Here is a 21,848-nt window from a genome sequence, read left to right on the forward strand (position 1 = left end):
GTCTTTGGTTTTTATCCCCCTCTCTTTCATTTTCTCTTTTCTTCCTTTTTGGAATTCTGTTAGATGCTGGACCTCCTGAATTGAACCCCCATGTCTGTTTTCTCTTGTATATTCCATATTTTTGCCTTCTTATTGTACAGTCTAGAAAATTTATGTTGGTTTTAACTTTTAGGTCTTCTACTAAATTTTCTATTGATCCTGTTTTCTATTTCCAATAAGTTGTTGCTTATCTTCTACATATATTTCACATCACCCTAGCCTGTTGCATGGATGCAGTATCTTTTCAAACCATTATGAACATTAATTAGAGTTTAAATTACTTTCAATACCTTGAGTTATCTTTTTTTGTCCTTTGTTACTTGTTGTTAGTTTATCTTGGCTCTTTCTTCTTATGCCATTGGATTGTTGCAAATGGCTGGTGATTTTTGTCATCTATTCATATTTTTGAACAAAGGACTTGGTGAATAAAGGTAACCAACATGGGCCTCCTCTGCCATTGGGTAGATAAGTATTCCCAATAGACCTCTGTTTTGGAAAGAGTTTAGGGCTGAAAGGTGGGAGTGCTTACCAAGAGCTCCAAGTTTGTGAGTTAAGCAGGCAATTGACAGGCTTTGCTTTGGTATACATGGATGACATCTGACGGGCAGGCATGTAGGGGCTCCCCCAGTGCCAAACAAGACAGGCTTCTTCTATATTAGTCCATTTATGTTGCTAGGAAGGAATACTTGGGGCAGGGTAATTTATAAAGAAAAGAGGTTTGTTTGGCTCATGGTTCTGTAGGCATTACAAGAAGGTGCCAGCATCTGCTTCTGGTAAAAACCTCAGGAACCTTTTACTTATAGCAGAAGGCAAGGGGGCCTGTGTGTCACATGGTGAGAGAGGGAGCAAGAGAGAAGGAGGGTTGTCACAGTCTTTTCAACAACCAGCTCTTGAGTGAACTAATAGAGTGAGAACTCATTACCACAGGGAGGGCAGCAATCCATTCATGAGGGATATGCCTCCAAAGCCCAAACACCTTCCACCAGGCCCACTTCTAGCATTGGGGATCACATGTTAACATGAGATTTGCAACTGGGACAAATATCCAAACTCTATAGCTTCACTGTATGGTGTTAATCTCCATATTGAAGTCTTAAATCTAAAGTAGATTGTTCAACTTCAAAAGAGAACCACTTTATCTTTTGGGCCTAAGACCAATCATCCTCAGACCAATTGCCCATTTGTTACGGAGTAGGGATGGGGGACCAAGAGACCTCATTATTGTCTTCACAACCATTAAATTACCTTTCTGAGTACTGTCATAATCCAAGGCTGCTCTCTGAATCAACCAACTCAAAATTGGGCCTTCCAGTTAGAGTCCAAGCTCTTCCATCTGTTCTGAAGGACACTGTTCTTTCTTACCTTTATGCTATCGTTGTCAAAATCTCTGATTTTGCTCTCACCCCGATTCTTTCCTTGTATAGATTTTTTTTTATCTTTGGATATCTTCTCACATTTCACTGGGGTCTGGAAAAGAAGAGCAACTAAATGTGGAATTGTTCTTCCATTGAATTGGAAGCCTTTATATTCCTGTTGCTTTTCTGAATTTTCTAAAATGAGTGTGTATTATTACATTTATAATAAGAAAAATAAGAAAAACAGCTGTTTTCAAAATGGAAAGGTTTTAGAAATTTGTTCTCATCAGGCATAAAAGAGAAGAATCTTTTTTTTTTTTTTTTTTTTTTTCCCAGATGGAATCTCACTCTGTCACCCATGCGGGAGTGCAGTGGTACTGTGGTGCTGTCTCGGCTCACTGCAACCTCCACCTACTAGGTTCAAGTGATTTTCCTGCCTCAGCCTCCCAAGTAGCTGGGATTACAGGCATGCGCAACCACGCCCAGCTGGTTTTTGTATTTTTAGTAGAGATGGAGCTTTGCCATGTTGGCCAGGCTGGTCTCAAACTCCTGACCTCAAATGATCCACCTGCCTTGGCCTTCCTAAGTGCTGGGATTACAGGCGTGAGCCACAGCACCCAGCCTGGATCTTGCCAATGTTTTATACCAACCATTGTAGCATTAACCAGGAAACTACTTCCTCACAGTGCTTCAATCTGAATGAGGAAGAGGCTAGAGAATTTTGCTATCTTCCTTGTGCTTTTTATTTTTGTAAGATGAATTAGAAATGTTGTTAATACAGTAAGAATATCAAATATAAAGCCTACTATTAAATGCCCTGAAACTTCATGGTTTAAAATGTCAAGTATTTATTGGTTTGCTCTTTGGAGTGACTTAGTGGATGGTTCTCCTGGTCGCACCTAAGGTCACTCATTTGTCTCCAGTCAAACTATTGGCCGATGGCTTCTTTCACCTGTCTGGGAGTTAGCTGGCTACTGGCTGGGGTAAGAGGGATGATTGGGCCAAGTGTTTCTCATCACACAACAGGCAAACTTGGGCTTACTCACGTGATAAAGATTGTGGGATTCCCAAGAGCAGCAAGAGAGGAAACTGCAGGGCTCAGGATTCACACAACATCACTTTCACCATTTTCTATGGTCAGAGAAAGTCACAAGGCCAGTGCAGATTCAAGGGGAATAAACTTCACATCTTGATGGATAGAGCTGTGAAGCATTGTAGCAGTTTTGCAACTCACCATTTAATAATTCTAATTTTCTGTTGTCTAATTCTGTTTTCCTCAGGCTTCTGAGGGCCCAGTCTCTGGAATGGTTCTACAATAATGTGAAGAGCCGCTTCAAGCGCTTTGGCAGTGCCAAGGTTCTGAAGAACCTGTACAGGAAGCACCGGCTGGAGAGTGGTGCGTGCTTCGACATTCTAGGTACTCTCACTTCCTGCCGCTCTGGGAGTCTTTGGTGGGCTGGTGGGTAGAAGGCCTGGCTCAGGGGCCCTGAACACTGGAGCACACTCACCTGGGACAGATAAATTTGCTTAACTATCCGGCACTAGTGAGAAGCAGAAATAGAAGGACGGATGCCAGAGACTCTGCTATGTTTTGACTCTTTTGGTTCCAGCATCCCCACTGGGCTAGAGCTTATAAGTTAGAAGCTGTGAACACCAAGTACTTCTACAAATTGTGATTATTTTAATCTCAGATCAAAAATTAGGTGTTCTTGATCATCATCCCTTAATGATTAAAACGTTGGAAAGTCATTTGCCCTTGGCTACAGAGAGACTACAACTGTCCCTGGAGGGCATGCCCTCCACCTTCCTTTCTTCTTACTCCAAAATTCTGTTCGTATGGCCCAGAAGCTGATGTGGTGGGAGAGTGAGAAAAGGGTCTGCTTCCTCCCAGGAAACTTGAAGGATGAATTTTTTTTTTTACCTGTGCTGTTTTTATACAGTTGAGACAACCAAGTTCATTGGAATGAGAAATTATATTCTTTAGTCCTATTAGATCAGCCAGTAGAAAAGAATGGTAGTCAGAATATGGAGAGCATCCTTTTCAAAAAGTCTGTTTCTTTCTATCGAGTGGCAGATTTTTTTTTTTATCACTTGGCTAACACAGGCAAATGCTTTTTATCCATGAGAAACAAGGAAGAAAAACAAACCTTATTCATCTAATTTGGAGCTTTTTCACCACCATTATTTTACGTCATTTTCTCAATAAAGTCTTTGGTTGTGTCTTACCTAAAAATATGCCAGCCACTTAGACAATGGGGAAAATAGAATGGAGGCACTAAACATAGAGAATCATTAGGGTCTTTTGTTGTCATTATTAGAATCTCTGTCTTTCAAACTGCTCAGGAAAGCTATAGCTAAGAGAGCAGTGCTGAAGGTTTCCACATACTATGTTTATCACCATTTCACCAATTTCTCTAAAAGTTCTGTAGGAATGGAGGCAAAGAAGAAATAAAGCTTAAAAGTCATACTGTTAGCAGTTTTTCAACCCAGAGAGAGATCTCAAGAAGGTTCATGAATAGAATCGGCTCACTCATTTGCATCCCATCCTCCTTTCCTCTCTTGTACATCCTCGGGTATGCTGAATGTGCCCCTTTAAATGTCACCAAATTCAGATCTCGTAGGTGTTCTTTACCACTTAATGCACATTGAGGAATAAAGCAAACATGTGGAAAACCCTGTAGAATAGAGCAGAATTTTTATTTCCTTCCCTTTCTCTCTAAGTCTCCACAAGTGGAGAAGGCAGGCATGAATCCCAAGCAGGCTAGTATTAGCAGGGCTTTGAAATTTACAAGGATCAGTTTCAAAGGAGAATTCTTTGCTAAGAATAAATATCTGCCCTGATTGAAGCAGCTTTAGGTGCTGGGCCCTCTGTGATTCACCACTTTCTTCATCTGAGCCTCAATCACAGCACTTATCACATATCACAGTGCATTCAGGATTACACAGCTGCCTCTCCTGCCAGACTGTGATATGCAGGTGGTAGCTTGTTTATCTGTGTTCCCAAAGCATGGCTCAAGGCCTGGCACATCTTATATCCTCATTATTGTACTAGTTCAAACTTAAAAGCATTTTATGGCGCCAGGCATGGTGGCTTATGCTTGTAATCCCAATACTTTGGGAGGCTGAGTCAGGAGGATCACTTGAGACCAGGAGTTCAAGACCAGCGTGGGCAACATAGCACGATCCTATCTCTACAAAAGAAAAAAAAATTAAATTAAATTAGCCAGATGTGGTGGCATGCACCTGTCCTTTGAGCTACTTAGGAGACTGAGGTGGGAAGATCACTTGAGCCCAGGAGGTTGAGGCTGCAGTGAGCCATGATTGTGCCACTGCACTCCAGCCTGGGTGACAGAGAAAGACCCTGTCTAAAAACAAAGCATTTTATGGATACCAAGCCGCTTCATAGAAATATGACAATCAGTTGCTTTAATACTATTCATATCTCCATTTAAGTGAAGATTTCTTTTGGAGAAACATGAAGACAGGCAGACAGGAGACTATTTATGAGATGGTACTCAAATATATAAAGCCATGGACATAAAACAACGAGATCTATTCTACAAGCTACATAGGAAATTTAGTTACACTTCAAGTAGGGAGAAATCTTCCAGGGCTTAAGTAGCCTCCTGGTTGTGTGAGATGACTTAAGAGTCATTCATTAGCTTTTGCTTGTTACCCAGTACCCTTTGTAGGTTTGTCATCTGCCATCCTCAATTCATGACTACACATTAGAATCGCCGAGGGTACTTTGTAAAAAACCTTCCAATACCCCAAATCGTTGTCCACCCCCCATTAATTACTGCTGAATTTCTGGAGGTGGAATCCAGTATACATATTTTTTAAAGTTGCCTGTATTATTCTAAGGTACAGCCAAGACTGAGAACAAGAGCCTCAGCTAGAACTCAGAGTAATTAGTTCAGCACTGTTCTTCCAACTCTATCTAATGGTACTTATTTTCAGAATTTTAATTGTCAGAACATGATATGCAAAATCTGCATTGCCCAAGGCATGTGCTATGCTCCAGGACTCTTAGTGTAAAACTCCTTTCACCTACAGAACGTCTTCATTATGTGGACCACTGTAGTTTGCCATAAAAACACTTAATTCAGGTCGGGCACAGTGGCTCACACCTGTAATCCAGCACTTTGGGAGCCTGAGGCGGGCAGATCACGAAGTCAGGAGATCGAGACTATCCTGGCCAACATGGTGAAACCCCGTCTCTACTAAAGTACAAAAAAATTAGCCCAGCGTGGTGGCACTTGCCTGTACTAGGAGGCAGAGGTTGTAGTGAGCCAAGATTGCGCTGCTGCACTCCAGCCTGACAACAGAGCGAGACTCCATCAAATAAATAAATTAATTAATTAATTAATTAATTAATTCATTGAAGATTGCTTCAATCCACACAATCTCACATATCACCCATCACATACACACCTTGTAGTGCCATCAGTTCCTCAGCAGTGCTCCCAAGCTAACCTTACTCCTTCTCTTGCAGCTCACAGCAGGTGGCCAGATTAGCCCTAGAAGAATTCTTATTTGTTTTATCAGACAAATCTAAGATGTATTCATTTATTCAGCAAATATTTACTGAACACCTACTATGTGCCCATCTGGCTTAAGATGTTAGAAGTGAAGAAATGAGCAAGACCCTGCCATTTCAGAGCCAAAACTCTAGTGGAGAAGTCAGATAAGTAAATACATTTATAAATAAAATAATGTCCAAAGGTAATGAGTGCTCACATGGCTTCTCTGATAGACCCAGCATGACTTTTTTTTTAAATTTAATTTTATTTTAAGTTCCGGGATACATCTGCGGGACGTGCAGGTTTGTTACATAAGTAAACATATGCCATGGTGGTTTTCTGCACCTATCAACCGACCACCTAGGTATAAGCCCCACATGTATTAGCTATTTATCCTGATGCTCTCCCTCCCCCTGCCACCTTGACAGGCCCCAGTATGCATTGTTCCCCCTGCTGTGTCCATGTGTTGTCACTGTTCAGCTCCCATTTATAAGTGAGAACAGAGAACACAATATGACATTTTTAACAGTTATCCTAAAAGAAGCACTACATGAAAAAGGTAAAAGTTGCCATTATTAATATACTTAATCTTCAGACAATTGGATAAATAATATATGCTTTTATTTAGTGTTAGATAAATAAATGGGAAAAATAAACCTTGCTGTTATTATCATTCTATATCTAATTTTGACATGATTCTTAAAGAGGTCTATTGCTTCATCCGGGATTTGATGGACAAATGTGGTTTTTTAAAAATGCTGAGCCACATGAAATTAGAGTTTCCGCCAACTCATGAAAAATAGTGGCTTCATGTCTTCTGGCTGCTTGGCCCATGCTTTCCAGAACAATTCAGCCCCTTTCTGCCCTTGAAAGAAAATCACATCATCCTAAATGACACCAATGCTCCCACCTCCAAATTTAAAAGGGAAACAGAAAGAGAAGTGCTTTACTAGAAGATTTAAAGTCATGCAAAACTAGGGCTTGTCCTCTGGTGAGGTCAATCTTCCAAAGACTTTTTCACATCTCCCTTCCCCTTATGTTTCCCATGGCCCTCCCCATCCTCTCAGCAGGCAACCTCAAATCTTCCTTCCTATGGCCTACAGGGCATGCCAGGCAGGGACTTGTCCCTGCATGCAGCTGCAGTGGGAGTGCTTCTGCCTTCTCTGTTGCCTCCCGCTCCCCTTGGTCTTGCATCTTGATATCCCTCTCACCTTCCAGGAAAGTCTAAGGGTCACTTCTTGCTTATTCAATCTCTGTCTTTACTGAGATTTATAAACACACCCAAGTCTCTCCTGTTTTCTAAACCCCTCCTTGACTGCATTTTCCTCCACTCATTGTCCTGCCATCCTCTTTCCCATCACAGGTCAACTTAAAAAAGTGAGCTGCATTCAGGGCTTCCATTGTCTGCCCTTCCTCAGTCTACACGCACCTTCTCCCCCTTCCAAGCTATTCTCCACACAGCAGCCACAGTGCACTTGTAGAGGCACAGATCTTACCAGGTCGTCTCTGTGAAACCTTTAAGGGCTTCACATGGTGGTTGGGATAAAGCTCCAAACACTGATGTGGCCACCATGACCTGCATGGCCTGTGTCCCCAGGTCACCTCACCAGAGCTGCTTTTTCTCTCTGCAGCCCTGCCACGCTGACTCTCCTTTAGGCCTTCAGATATACCCTTTCCTCCCAGGACTGGTCTCTGTGCAAGCTCTTTGCTGTGCCTTGTATGTTCTCCCACTCCCTACACCCTTTGGCTGATTCTTCACTGCTTAGGTCCGTCTTCCCTGCTGAACACTTTCACTGGGCTGTGAACCATCACATCAAAGCACTTAACCTATCTATAATTTTATATGTATTTATATAAGTATTTGATTAATGAATTTCCCACATGAGAATCTCATGCTTGTCAGGGTGGGGTGGGGGCAGGTTTAGCTTTGCTCATCAGTGTGCCCCTAATACCTAGGCTGAAGCCAGGCACCTACTGATGCTCATAGACTATTTGCTGGATGAATGAATAAATTCTAGATGCAGCCATGCCAAGCCACACAACCAGTAATTTGCAGGTCCAGGAATTGACCTCACATTTCTCAGACTTTAGTCTATTGTTCTGTCTTTGACTCCATATTGCCTGCAAAGAAGGTACGGGAAGAAAGTTGGGGTTGGCAGCAATGCTGCACCAGGAATCAGTGTGAGAAGAAAAAAGCAATGGGTTAAAAATGTTAGCATTATTCTGGGAACTCATGAGTCCCTAAACCTATTTGCAAGGCTAACAACCCAAGTGTGTAATAGCAGTCTGCCAGTTCAGTGACACAGTGCATCAGTGTTCACTGAAGACCTTTGATAATCATATTCATTCTCTTCTCCCACCCCTACCCTGCCAGGAGGAAGCCTTTTTGAGTCAAACCTGGAGAATGAAGGAAGCATTTCTGGCAGTGACTCAACATTTTATAGGCAGTCAGAAGGTAAATTTGCTCAAGAGTTTACAGCTACTGGGAAGTTGGAGGAATAGAAACACCTACAGGTACAGGTACTGCCAGGGTCTTCCAGGTGCATTGTTACCCCAGATGCAACTATCTACTACTATGCGTGAGTCTCCCTGGGTCACTTATTATTGCCAATTGCATGAATCCATCATGTGGCCATCCAAAGTGTGGCCAAGGGAACAGCATTCATTGCCCAACCATGGATACTTTACAGTCAACTAGTAAATATTCTTCTGGAGTTGGAACATATCAATCAACCCACTCACTTGTGCATCTCATATTAAAATATTCCCTTAAAGAAGGTATCATTTACTGATTAAATTCTACTTTTTCATACCAATATAATTGCCCCCTTAGAGCAGTGGTTAAAAGCAAAACAAACTTCTAATTTCAAATAAAACTTTATCACTTCAATTCTTTGTCTGAAGTACTGGACATTGATAATCAGTGCCCCCTGAATTGCCTTCCTCCTATGACCCCTACAGCTCATCTGTACCCTCTATTCTCTCTTTGGGTGCTGTGATGGTCAATTTTGTGTGTCAACTTGACGGGGCTAAGGGATGCCCAGATAGCTGGTAAAACTTTATTTCTAGGTTTGTCTGTGAAGGTATTTCTGGAAAAGAATAGCATTTGAATCATAGACTGAGAAAAGAAGATCTGCCCTCATCAGTATGAGTAGGTGTCATCCAATCCATTGAAAGCCCAGATAGAACTGAAATGCAGAGGAAAGGTGAATTCACTGTCCCTTTTCTGAAGCTGGGACATCCATCTTCACCTGCCCTCAGACATCAGAGCTTCTGATTCTTGGGCCTTCTAACTCAGGACTTAAACCAGCAGCTCCCCCATTCCATAGCCCTTCACATTTGGACTGAATTATACCACTGCTCTTATGGGTCTCCAGCTTGCACACAGCATATCATGGAACTTCTCAGCCTCCTTAATCACATGAGCCAATTCCCATCATAGATCTCCTATTTTATATCTATATATATCCTATTGGTTCTGTTTCTCTGAAGAACCCTAATACAGGTGCCTTCTCATGAAAATTCTGTCCGCTGTTATCCTTATTACCTGCAGCTTCTCCATAGGTTAGCACACACCATTGTACCACCTCAAGTGCACCTCTATTTGCTGCTGAGCCAGAAATGCCCAACCTTGATTTCATCCCAGAGTTCTAGGCTCAGATTTCTAATGCTTGGCCATTAGCACCTGAAGATCCTATAGGATTCTTAACCCCAACTTGTCCTAGTCAAGTTCTTTAGCCACTTAGGTCCACCAGTGAGAGATATGTTTCCTTCAGTCCCTCTCCTCATTTCCCCCAAGCTACAAAAGTACTTGTCAGCTCTGTTTTCAATCTTACCCTTTTCTCTCCATTCTAAACCCCTATCCTTCATACCTCTCTGCCCGAAACTCTCCGGTATTAGTGTTAATTTCAGTGGCCATCTGTATCAGCAGGGTTCTCCAATACACTAAATATATATGTATGTACATGCACACACACACACAGAGATTCCTTTTAAAGAATTGGTTCATGCAGTTGCAGGGGACTGGCAAGCCCCAAACATACAGGGTAGGCCAGCAGGTTGAAAACTCAGACAGGAGTTGCTGCTTCAGTCTTCAAGCTGAATTTCTCCTCTAGGAAACTTCAGTTTTTGCTCTTAAGGCCTTCCAAAGGATTGAATAAGACACACCCACATTGTGGAGGGCAACTCTTACATGAAGTCAACTGATTGTAGATGTTAACCACATCTAAAGATTAACTTCACGGTAACACCTGGACTAGTGTTTGATTAAATAACTGGGTACTATACCCTAGCCACATTGACACATTGACCATCCCACCATCTAGCTGGTCTTCTGAACTTTGGCCACTTTACCTTCTTAATCTTACCCCCAACGCTTGCCAACCTTTCTCTCTGAAACACTGACCTGAACCTTCACTTTTTACCCAGTGTTCCACATCACTTTCATCTAAGAATTATAATCATAGCATCCAAAGCCTTCCTAGTTACAGTTCCAGGTGCCTACCTTCCAGGAGTCTACACAGATAGTTATGCATGTCTCTTAGTGGCTACTTATATGTCTAATCACCCAATATCTTGGAAGGTACATGAAAGCATGGACTCAGCTTGTCCATCAGGTTGTCACTGGGGCCATCACAGAGCCTAGCACACAAACGGTACTCAGTAAACATTTGTTTGATTCAACAAAAATTTGTACTATTTTCTGTGAAAAATACATTGGTGACTATCTTGAAGAAGAGAGAGGGGAGATACAGTGTCTACCACCAGGGAACTCTTAGTGTGTGTGATGACAATTTATATTGTGTAGGCTCTAGTTATCAAAACATTGGAAAGACTGTGCCACCTGGTGGTGTGCAGAGCCATGGGCCGAGCTGCCCCTATGTCCTGTATCATGACTGTCATAGCTGGCTTGTGACATACTCATCAGCTAGCTAGATCACTTTGACCTTAAGTGGATTGTTTAGAGACTTTATTATGTTTGCCAAATTATACTTTCTGTCTACATTTGTGTCCTTAAGAGTCTAAGAAGCTTGAATTATTTTTTAATTGAGTAATTAATGAATTGACACCCTGTCTCATTCAACAAAGAATTTTCAACAGCTTACAGGAGATTTGCATGTGTTAAATAATATATGAGTAGGAAGATTATAGATGGAAACAGGAGGTTGAAATTGGGGAAAAGGAGACCCAGGTACCCAGTTCTTGCTGACCTACATTCCTGTATGTGATGTGACTTGGACTTCTAGGGAAAACTAAGAGAAGGATGATAGAAATTCTCACAAGTAAGAAGCTGAAATCTAGGATCTCAAGGGAAACAGAATTTTTCCCAGCACTTAGCTCCAAAAAGAATTCTTCACTTGGGGAAGTCCTTTACTTTCTCTCATTTGTTGCCATATCTTAAAAAAAAAGTCCACTAAAAATATGGTAGCACGATATTTTTAAATCATGTTAGCTTGTATTCGTGTCAGTTTTGTGATTAAAATCAAGGGCTTTGAATTGGAAGGAATTTGGAATGGAATCCAAATTCAAATTCAAAGGAATTGGAATCCAACTGGATTCAAATCTTAGCCTAATTGTCTTGCTGTGTACCTTGGGTGAGTTATTTAACCACTCTGTGCTTGAAATTTACCATCTGTAAAATTGTACCTATATGGCACCTACTTACCACTGGATTTTTGACAGAATTAACTGTGATCATGTATGTGAAACTCTGGGCCTGGGGCCTGCCATGTGGCTGAGCTCTGTGAGGTTGGCCAGTGTTGTTAATACTGGTTGATAGTCTAAAAAATTATACCATAGAGTTTATATTTGCACTAAGTCATATGCACAGCCCAATGTCCTTAGTACATTTAATAACATTTTCCCCATCATCACAATAATACATTATATGGACAAAATAAAGCATAATCTTTATCTGAGAAAGTGGATGAAGAGCCATTATTTCCTTATATTAAGCCCTTTTGTTCAGTCATCTTTAAGCCACTCTGTGTGCTTGGACCAGTGCTTCATTTTTGTATGATCATATTCATACAACAATGAATATGATCAATTCTTGCTCTCTGAAAGTGACCTGTGGGAAGGGGCCAGGGGCATGGAGCCTTTCTGGATGATGAAAGCAAGCCCAGAACCTGGAACAGACCTCAAGCAAAGGGTGGGGCTAAAGGGATTTGAGAAGATTTGTTAGAGGAGGAATTTTTGGGCCAAGCCTTGGGGTCCATGAGAACCAGCTCAGTTATGGAGCACGAGACTAGGAGGGAGGAGGAATGAGACAGCAGGCATGAAATAATCAAATAATTTGTTGCATATGGGGCTCGGGATGTGAATGATGCATGGGAGGCAGTTGTGAGGCAGGTGGAAAGGGCGAGGGCTTTGTGCGCTGTGGTAAGCAGCTTAGAACTTATCCCAGAGCCCCTGAAGAATTTAAGCAGAAGAACTTGAACAATCGTTTTACTCATCATTCCCTTTTAGAAATGCTCTTTGTTCTGTTTCCTGTCTAGGACATAGTGTGATGGACACCTTGGCTGTGGCCCTACGGGTGGCTGAAGAGGCCATTGAGGAAGCAATTTCCAAAGCAGAAGCATATGGGGACAGCCTGGTAGGACCCCTCCTGCTCCTCTCTGCAGGGGGGAGGTGTGGGTTGGGGTCCTGGCTGCTAGGAGAAAGTACAGGTTGTCAGGAAATCAGTGTCTCAGCAGCTCTGACTAGAGCAGGGCCCTCCCTCTGCTTTTGTGGTCAGGATTCTCCTTGCAAAGTGATTGCTGAGTCAACCCAAGTCCACCCACAGCACACAGCCATTCTCTTCCCTCCGCAGGACAAGCAAAACGAAGCCAGTTACCTGCGGGACCACAAGGAGGAGCTAACTGAGGAATTGGCCACGACAATCTTGCAGAAGGTAGATGGGCCCTGGCAGTGGGATGGCTGCAGTTTCCTGGCAGGGCCCGGAGTAGGGGCTCTGGCAAGTAGCAGATGAAACATGGGGAGTGTCTCTGGTACTGTATCTTCTGTGCCTTCTCACTTTAGCCTTTTGTGCCCTGGGGACCCATGCAGAGGGAATGTATTGCACTGCTCTGCAGTCACTCCTGCTAGCTCCGTGCCCTATGCTGTCCCTTGCACAGTGTACCTGTCAATGACTTCTGAGAAACCAACCACCCCAAAACTCTGTGGCTTTTGACAAGGATCTTTCTGTCTTCCATAACTAATTCTCCAACACCAACTGAGAAGTGAAATTCCATTCAGATACTAACTTCTTCCTGCAGTTAGTGCAGACCCCACAAATTAAGGGCCCAGTCCCACAAGACTGCCACTACTTCAGACACCAGCCACAAGTTTCAAGTATCCCCAAGCCACCACACTTCTCCTTAGCCTGCTACAAATTTGGGAGTTTCCACGACCCTGGACCCTCAATTCAATGATTTGCTAGAACTCACAGAACTCAGGAAACTGCTTTACTTACCATTACCAGTTTAAAATAAAGGGTACAGGTGAACAGCCGGATGAAGAGATACACAGAGCAGCAGGGTCTGGGGACAGGATGTACAGAGCTCTCATGCCCTCTCTGTGAACATCACTCTACCAACACATTGATGTATGCACCAGCTAGGAAGGTTTCTGTGCCTTGTTGCATCAGAGTTTTTAGCCAGGTTTCAGTATGTAGGCATGATTGATTAAATGATTGATTACCTGATTGAACGCACTCTCTAGTCTTTCTGCTCCCAGCCCTCTAATCATGCACTATAGTTGGCTTTTCTGGCAACCTGCCGCCATCCTGAAGTTACCTAGGGCTCTCACCTTGAATCACCTGGTTAGTGTAACAAAGACACTCCTAACACTCGAATAATTGCGAATGTTTTTTGAAACTGTGCCAGGAAATGGGGACAAAGACCAAATACAGACACCCCTGAACTTACAGTGGATGGGGTTAAGTCCAGATAGTAACCCCATCCTAAGCTGAAAGTATCAGAAGTCAAAATGCATTCAATACACCTAACATACTCTCAATATATCCTAGCTTAGCCTAGCCTATCGTAGACGTACTCAGAACTTGCATTAGCCTATAACTGTTCAGAATCATCTAACTCAAAGCCTATTTTATAATAGTGTTTAATAGCTCATATCATTTATGGAATGCTGTCCTGAATACACAGCGCTTTCCCACCATCGTAAAGTCCAAAAATCTTAAGTCAAGGACTATCCGTATATGTGTTTTGTTATGCCACAATTTACTTCTTGCTCACACATCTGCAGTGGCTGCACTTTAAGCTGTGGGTTGGGACAAAGTCGGCTGCAGCATGTTCACTTTGGGTCCCAGCTGAGGGCACATCAGCTGCCTGTGGCCATGACAGGAGCACAAGCCAGCAAGAGGACGCACACACAGTGCTTATTAAGGCCGAGGCTTAGCTCTGGCTTACAGTTACTGACTCCCTCCTCTCATCTCATTGGCCAGAGCAAGTCACACATCGAGCCCAAAGCCAAGGGCTGGGATGTAGAATCTCCCTATACTAGGAGGGTCTGCAGAGTCACACTACAAAGTGCTGTATGCAGGAAGTGTTGAAAAACTTCAGTCTTCCCTTTTGGTCATAATAATTCACATCCCTTCCATATGCCAAGTAGACTCACCACACCCAAAGACCCACAAATGTCTCATCCAATCACAATTCAAAGTACATTTGATCCAATTTTAGCTCCTTTTTAGCTGGAGATCTGTAAACTAAGCAAACGAATGATCTCCCCCCGTATACCCAACATGCAATGTTTGAAGAGGGACAAGGAGACAGCACTGGCCCCACCTACCTGCAGAGGGGAAGAATGGGAGGTACTGGGGGTCACTGGTCCTCAGCAATTCTGAAATCCTGCTGGGCAACATGGCTGGGTCCCCACCCTGCAGGGGAGATGGCACCTCAGTTCATTGTTCTCTGGGCTCTCAGCCTTCCTTTTTATCCTCCTGTCTGGCCTAAAGGAACATTGAAGAATATGCCCATCTTGGTGGCTTAGCACATTTCTTGACTGCTTCCTGCCTATAGGAAGTTGAAAGCCCAGAGACCTTGGTACAGATAGACTCACTAGGTCCAAATGACTGTGCAAATGAGCTGGATCTGGAGCCATTCTGGTGACTCTTGGTGTCTACCCCTTGAGAGGGCTTCCAGATGCTTCCTAAAGTCAGGACTTACAACCAGAGGCTCTGGGTTTGAAATCCAGCTCCACCATTTATGAGCTGTGTAGCCTTATCCAATAACTTAGTGTCTCTGAGCCTGTGTCCTCATCTATAAAAATGGAAAGAATTACAGTATGTACCTTCTAGAATTAAGTGACGTAGAGCTTACACAATACCTAACGTGAGGTCTGACACATGCTAGGCACTTAATAAATAGAAGAAGCTGTTAACATCATAAAAGGATTATTTGCAAACTGTAGAATGCTTAGTATGCTCAAGGCTATAGTTGTACTGGTTTCTCATAGAGCAGATCTGAAACAGCCTAGTGTTCTGTTGACATTAAGCTTGCAAGTGGCTGAAAAATATTCCAAAGATGGTCCCAGTTACCCCAGATAGCATCAGGAGGCCTCTCTAATAACTTGCCCCTTTTTTGTCCTCCCCTCCCCAGATTATACGAAAACAGAAGAGCAAAAGTGAGCAGCAAGTGGAAGAAGAGCCAGGATGGCCACATCCCCAGAGTGGCAGCACAAAAGTGGCAGATGAAGGGACCTCAGCATCACCTGGAGGCCACCGCACTCCTGCTGCCCTCTGGGTGAGTCCCCAAGCAGTGCTGGCCTATCCTCCACATGTACAAGTCTGGGGCACACATGTAACCGTCTGTAGTTGAATCAGGTGGCCACTGGCCAGGGTAAAAATTTCAAAAGGATGGGGAGCGAAATTGAAAGAGAAAGTGAGTGTGAGTCAGGGGCCAGGAGGGGTAAGAGAGGAGAGAAAAACACAAACAGTCTATTGACAATTATAGAAATAGATTTTACACAGAGACCAATTTAGGAAAAATACAAATGCTGATAGGCTGCATTTTTTTTTTCATTCTGAGAAGAATTAGTACTGAGTCCAGTGGGGGGAAATAACTTTATAAGGACCATGTGTATTCTTATAACCTAGATTGCTTGCTTTATTGAAACTGAAAAGTGACCACGAGAAAATTGCCACTGCTATTTCAACCACCAAAATGGTCACATCTGGACACAGGAAGTCACAGTGTGGAGCCAACCTTTCTGTCTGTCACCTTGAGTCACAGAGCTCAGTGGTCTTCCCACAACCCCAGGGTTTGGTGCTGCTCCTGTCTGCAGTGGAGTTGCTGAGCCTGTCACATCCGTTGTTACTGGTTTGAGTAAGCCCAGTTGAGAATGTGCAAAGCACTGGGGAAGGAGCTGGGTGGGATAGGTTCTGCAAGAAACTGAGGGACTGGCCAGTAGGGCTCTGGTTCTGCTAGATATAGGTGCTCACAGTTTGGGACACGGCAGCACACAGGTTCACTTCAAAATTGGAAGTTAGGCATGGGAAAGGCAAGGCCAGGGATCTGGCCTAGACTGGGGGTCTAGTGGCATTCATCCCTGCATGAGCAGATTAACACAAGGGTGTGCAAAGCAGCATATGGTAGACTTGCAGTCCACAAGGGATCAGCATAGGTCACCTACATAAACTCCCTTGTCCTCACCAACTGCCAGATGCACAGGGGTTAAAAGGAGTATCTTTATGGCTTTATCAGAGATTAAACTTCATTGATTTATCAGCAGAACCTTTCTTTGTCAACATGCTGTCAGCTTGTTTTACTGCTGCTGTCATGCGTATACTTAGCACCAAGGAGAACAAAACAAATAGAAGACTCCATGCCCACCCTCCAGAGCTTTATAATCTGGTTAGCAAGGCAGGAGGGCACACGGGTAAGGCTGGTAAAAAAAAAAAAAAAAGAGAGAGATAATGGGAGACAGTTCATCATTGGGTGCTGAGTTGAAAGATTAAGAATGGAAATGGATTTGGAATTCAGACAAGGGGCCTTTCCAGCAAGGAGTGGAAAGGGATCCTACCAGATGGAGCAGGGGAGCAAAAGTCCTTCAAATAGCCTGTCACTCAGACTGGTCACAAAATCAGAGCTGCAGTTCCTGGGCTCAGGCTGCAGGCATGACATCACCTTGCATTTGGGGTCTTTCTGAAATATTTTCTGCGAACTCAAAGTATCAAGTCTTGAGGAGTTCCAGAAAGTGGAAATTCCCACAGCACCCCAGACTCAACCATGAGTCAATGAGTCAGAGGCAAGAACAGAGAGCCTGGGCTCTGTCTCTGCCACTCCTGGGGTAGGATTCTGGACTTGCCCTTGACTAGGTATGAGACCTTGAACAACTGTTTAGTTTCCTGTCTGTAAAATGGAAATAATAAGACCTGCCCTAAAGGATGGCTCTGAGGATTCCTTGTGTGGCCAACACAGTCTTTATTGAGCTTCCACTATGTGCAAGGTACTGTGCTAGGTGCTTGTATTAGTTTGTTCTCGTGCTGCTAATAAAGACGTACGCAATACTGGGTAATTTATAAAGGAAAGAGGTTTGACTCACGGTTCCACATGACTGGGGAGGCCACACAATCATGGTGGAAAGTGAAGGAGGAACAAAGTCACATCTTATGTGGTGGCAGGCAAGAAAGCGTGTGCAGGGGAACTCCCCTTTATAAAACCATCAGATCTCATGAGACTTATTCACTGTCATAAGAACAACATGGGAAAGACCTGCCCCCATGATTCAATTACCTTCCATCAGGTCCCTCCCACGACATGTGGGAATTATGGAAGCTACAATTCAAGACAAGTTTTGGGTGGGGCCCCGCCAGACCATATCAGTGCTACAGAGACAGTGGTCTCTGCAGATACAGCAGACTCCACCATCTAATGGTGAAACATGGGGAGTGCCATAAACAAGCAAATAACAACAACAGCAAAAAACACAGGGGTATGTATTTCAGGAATTGTCATCAAGGGGATGGAGGGGAGGGAGTGCTGGGGACAGGTGGATGCTTGGTTAGGGAGCTGTCAAGGAAAACCATTTTTAGGAGATGACATGAAACCAAGACTTGAAAGATGAGAGGTCTGGGAGCAGTAAAAGGAAGGGCACTACTCCAGGGGGAATGATGTGTATGGAGGCTCTGAGCAGGAAGGAACTTGGCATGTTCAAGAAATAGAATAGTGGTTATGTGGCTAGAAAATGGGGTAAGGGGCACAGTGGCAGTGGCAGGTGACTAAATGAGACGTGGACATAGTTATTGCTCTATTATTAACTTATTTCTACGTTTTGAAATAAGGGTGACTGTATCTTCAAGGTATTCGCTATGAGTTATGAGCTGTACTTCACTGTGTTTTGGACAGCAAGGCTCCAGGCCCAGAGAGCAGAGCTGTTGGCATGTCACTTACTCACCTGCTCCAATTCCCAGACCACCTGCTGCCACCAGCCCAACCCCACTGTGGGTCCTCACCAGTGCCCTCTCCCCTTCCTTCCCACACACAGCCAGATGGCACCAGCTTGCTTCTCTTCTAAGATATCAACTCACCCATTAGAACATTTCCATCCACTCACTGCATCTTGGGGCTGTCTCCTTCCTTTATCAGAAGCTGAAAGCTCTTTCTCTGACCCTGTCTCATTTCCCCTTGCACTAAAAAGACCTCACTCCCCAGAAACAGACCTTTCCTGATTTTTCCTATTAGCATCAGGTGACTGCAGTTCTGCACAGTAACTAAAATTCTCACGTAAATGCCGTGAACAGAGAGGCATGGGAAGGGAGTCATCACAGAAAGCTTGAATAGTAATGTTAATAATGGAGTAATAGTCAGGTATCTATAGTAATAACACAGGAACAATGCCTTTTCTTTATATAAATTTTATATGCAACGGGCTTTCACACATTGTTTCCTTAGCTCCACATGTGAGCACCCTGCATTATCCCCATTTTACAAAGGAGTAAACTGAATCATAGCTACCCCAAGCCACTGGAACTAAGTGGTTGCAGGACTCCTGGTTCTGAGCATTTCCTACACTCTGTTGTCTCCTGTTTCCTTGGGAAGCTCCAGAGATGGAATGCCTGCTTCCCCACCAGATGGTCGCTGGATCTCCTTGTCATGCATATGTCATGAGACTTATTTCCAGTTAAAACTGGAAATAGTGCCCCTCCCACCTCCTAGAGACCAGAGATGCTCTGTGTATCATTAGAGATGTAGGACAGTGGGCTCTTGTATCATAAGCCAAAACGGTGGGCACAACAGTGATGACAGCCAATAGCGTTCCCATTTCAGCAGCAGGACAGCAGAGTCATTTCATCCACACTCCTCAGCCAAGCATTGGCTGAAGGCAGCTTCAAATAAACAACCATGACTCTTCCCAAGGGGAATCTCCCGCTTGGCTCATCAGCTCACTGGAATGAACTCAGTCCACCCAGGATACAGGCGTGGCCACCGGCTGTTTTCACTGAGGAAGACATTAGAGGCACAAGCCAGAGTCTCATGGGATTTCCCTTTGGTTTACTAAAACAAATACCTCTCAGGATTTTATTTGTGTTGTTATAAAAAAATCTGTCTTGCCAAACGCCTGCCTCCTGCACAGCATAACTCATGGCTATGCTTTGACATCAATGTAAAGAGAACTTAAGCATTTGTTTTTTTGAAGCAAATAGAGGAATATTATTTATTTTGAGATTTTTATATAAAAATGGGGCCTAATGGAAGCCCCTCCCTGAATGTAACATATCTTTTGAATTTCCATATGCAATACTTCGCAAGATATGTCCACCTTCCCCCAGCTTGAATCCACCTTTTAGGGAGGGAGGTGGGAGAGAACTGTGCGGCTGTAGTTTGGGAAAGCACCATCAAGGATACTGACACATACCCTTGGGTAAGCACCTCTCTTGGCATAACAGTGTAACCACCCAGATCATATGCCTGGCAGGGGTGCAGGCACCTTACAGGAGGAACAAGGTTATCAGCTGGCTCTTTGTTACTGCAACCTTCATCTTTATCTTAGACATTTGATCAAGGAGACTCCCTCCTGTCCTCTCCCTGTGAGTTCACACCATCCCGTGATTTTCAATATGTAAACAGCATACTTTTTGTTAGCAGTATCAGGAAGGAAGAAGTATATGCTCTGTCTTCCCCCCGTTCATACTTACACTCATGGGGAGCTGCCCCAAGCAAAGAAGCCTGAATCTGAGAGTAAAGAGAAATCTGCTATGCAGTCAGCTAGGTCCCGGACATAATTTTCCCTTGAGAAGCCACTATTATCAGCCCCTTCGCGATTGTCTGTGGTCACATGTGTTCTGGATTTTCCACAGCTCAGCACCGGGTGTGTAGTAGGCATCTTGCAGTACAGGTCCATGGCAGTTGATGGCAGAACAAGTCTGTTAGCGGGGCTGTAATGGAGACCTGGACTTGAACCTTTCCTTCAGGTTTCCAGGATACCTATGGAGGAGGAAGAGTGTACTAATTAAGGTCCCAGCAAAAACACTGGGATCCATACCCTCATAAATCATCATTGTTAGTACCTGACTTGGTTTAAAGACAAGCACTGTGATTAGAGCTTTTAAAAAATGTTATTGGAGGCCAGGTGCAGTGGCTCATGCCTATAATCCCAGTGCTTTGGGAGGTCAAGGCGGGTGGATCACAAGGTCAGGAGATTGAGACCATTCTGGCTAACACGGTATAACCCCATCTCTATTAAAAATACAAAAAATTAGCCGAGCATAGTGGTGGGCACCTGTAGTCCCAGCTACTCGGGAGGCTGAGGGAGGAGAATGGTGTGAACCCAGGAGGTGGAGATCGCGCCACTGCACTCCAGCCTGGGCGACAGAGCAAGACTCTGTCTCAAAAAAAAAAAAAAAAAAAAAAAAAAAAAAAAAAAAATTATTGGGATGGAGAGCTTGCACTGTCCCAACTGTGGTGATAAGAATGCATGAAGTCTTAATTCATTGGCTTATTTAGAAAGGCCTATACTAAGTCCTAGCCTGAACGCCACCAATACTTGAAGTGGTGAAACAGATACTCATCTGTCCCCATTGGGCTTCAGTCATCTACATTTAAGAGGACAAGCTGAGGTGATTCACAGAACCCACACTGGCCAGCTCAGGAAGATGAGCCAGATATCCCAACAGCAATGACAGGAAATGACCTGGATCCTCCCCTGACCTTATTCCCACTTCTCTTTATCCCTCCCTCCTTTTGTCCTTGTCTCTGTCCTGCTGCCCTCCCTTCCCATTCTCAGACTCCCATTGGGTGTGGTTCCCCATGTCTTGCCCCCCGATGGCACTGGCCTGACTTCCCTTGGGCAGGAACCCTCTCACCACTACCATAGCAGGGCCAGCCTGGTGCCCACCAGGGGTGACACATATGGTAGACAGGGTCAGCTTTCTCAAATGCTGTATACAGCGTGGCTGGGCAGACTCATGTAGGCTAAGCCACTCCTTTACCTGGCCCTAATATCCTATGATGAAAAAGCCTGCGCCAGGAGAGTGAACCCAAATTTCAGACCACTGGTCTAGGACTTAAGTCCAAGAGTTAATTTCAGGTCCAAGAGTTAGGACCCAAAAGGGACTGACCCTGGCCAAAGCCACTGTATGGCACACCTCTGGGAACCCCCATTCATATGGAATACAATGCTATTAGTGCCTCCTGGGGATGTGCAGCTGCTGCTGAGGCAAGGAATGTGAGAAACAACCATTGGTTGAGGACCATGCACTATGTTTGCACATCACATGTGATTTCTTTTAATCCTGGCCACAACATAAGGACATATATTATTAGACCAATTTTATGGATGAAGAAACTGAGGCTAAAGCATTAACATAACTTGCCTAAAGTCATACAGGTAGTAAGAAGTGGGGCCAGAATTTGAGTATCTCTTTCCTGCTCCAAAGCTGTTGGTCAAGCTTCTTCCTCTCTAAAATGAGATCAGTAGTTCAGTGATCTCC

General features: G+C 43.9%; 1 protein-coding gene and 1 long non-coding RNA gene across 3 annotated transcripts in view; one reads left to right on the forward strand and one right to left on the reverse strand.

The window, feature by feature from the left end:
* The window catches only part of MYRIP (myosin VIIA and Rab interacting protein), a 407,166-nt gene that overhangs the window by 304,911 nt on the left and 80,407 nt on the right, over nt 1–21,848 (forward strand). The window contains exons 4-8 of one of the 2 annotated variants that reach the window (XM_010360033.2): nt 2,675–2,811; nt 8,292–8,372; nt 12,415–12,512; nt 12,729–12,809; nt 15,517–15,660. In XM_010360033.2, coding sequence (XP_010358335.1) covers nt 2,675–2,811; nt 8,292–8,372; nt 12,415–12,512; nt 12,729–12,809; nt 15,517–15,660 — 541 coding nt within the window. The remainder of the gene's footprint in view (nt 1–2,674; nt 2,812–8,291; nt 8,373–12,414; nt 12,513–12,728; nt 12,810–15,516; nt 15,661–21,848) is intronic. The other variant, XM_030935142.1, reaches the window with a different exon arrangement.
* LOC104659872 overlaps nt 18,758–21,848 on the reverse strand; it is a 126,814-nt gene continuing 123,723 nt past the window's right edge. The window contains exon 3 of the long non-coding RNA XR_747645.2: nt 18,758–20,343. This is a non-coding gene — a long non-coding RNA (uncharacterized LOC104659872). The remainder of the gene's footprint in view (nt 20,344–21,848) is intronic.

Source organism: Rhinopithecus roxellana, chromosome 1 (assembly GCF_007565055.1).
Source record: "Rhinopithecus roxellana isolate Shanxi Qingling chromosome 1, ASM756505v1, whole genome shotgun sequence".
Taxonomy (NCBI): domain Eukaryota; kingdom Metazoa; phylum Chordata; class Mammalia; order Primates; family Cercopithecidae; genus Rhinopithecus; species Rhinopithecus roxellana.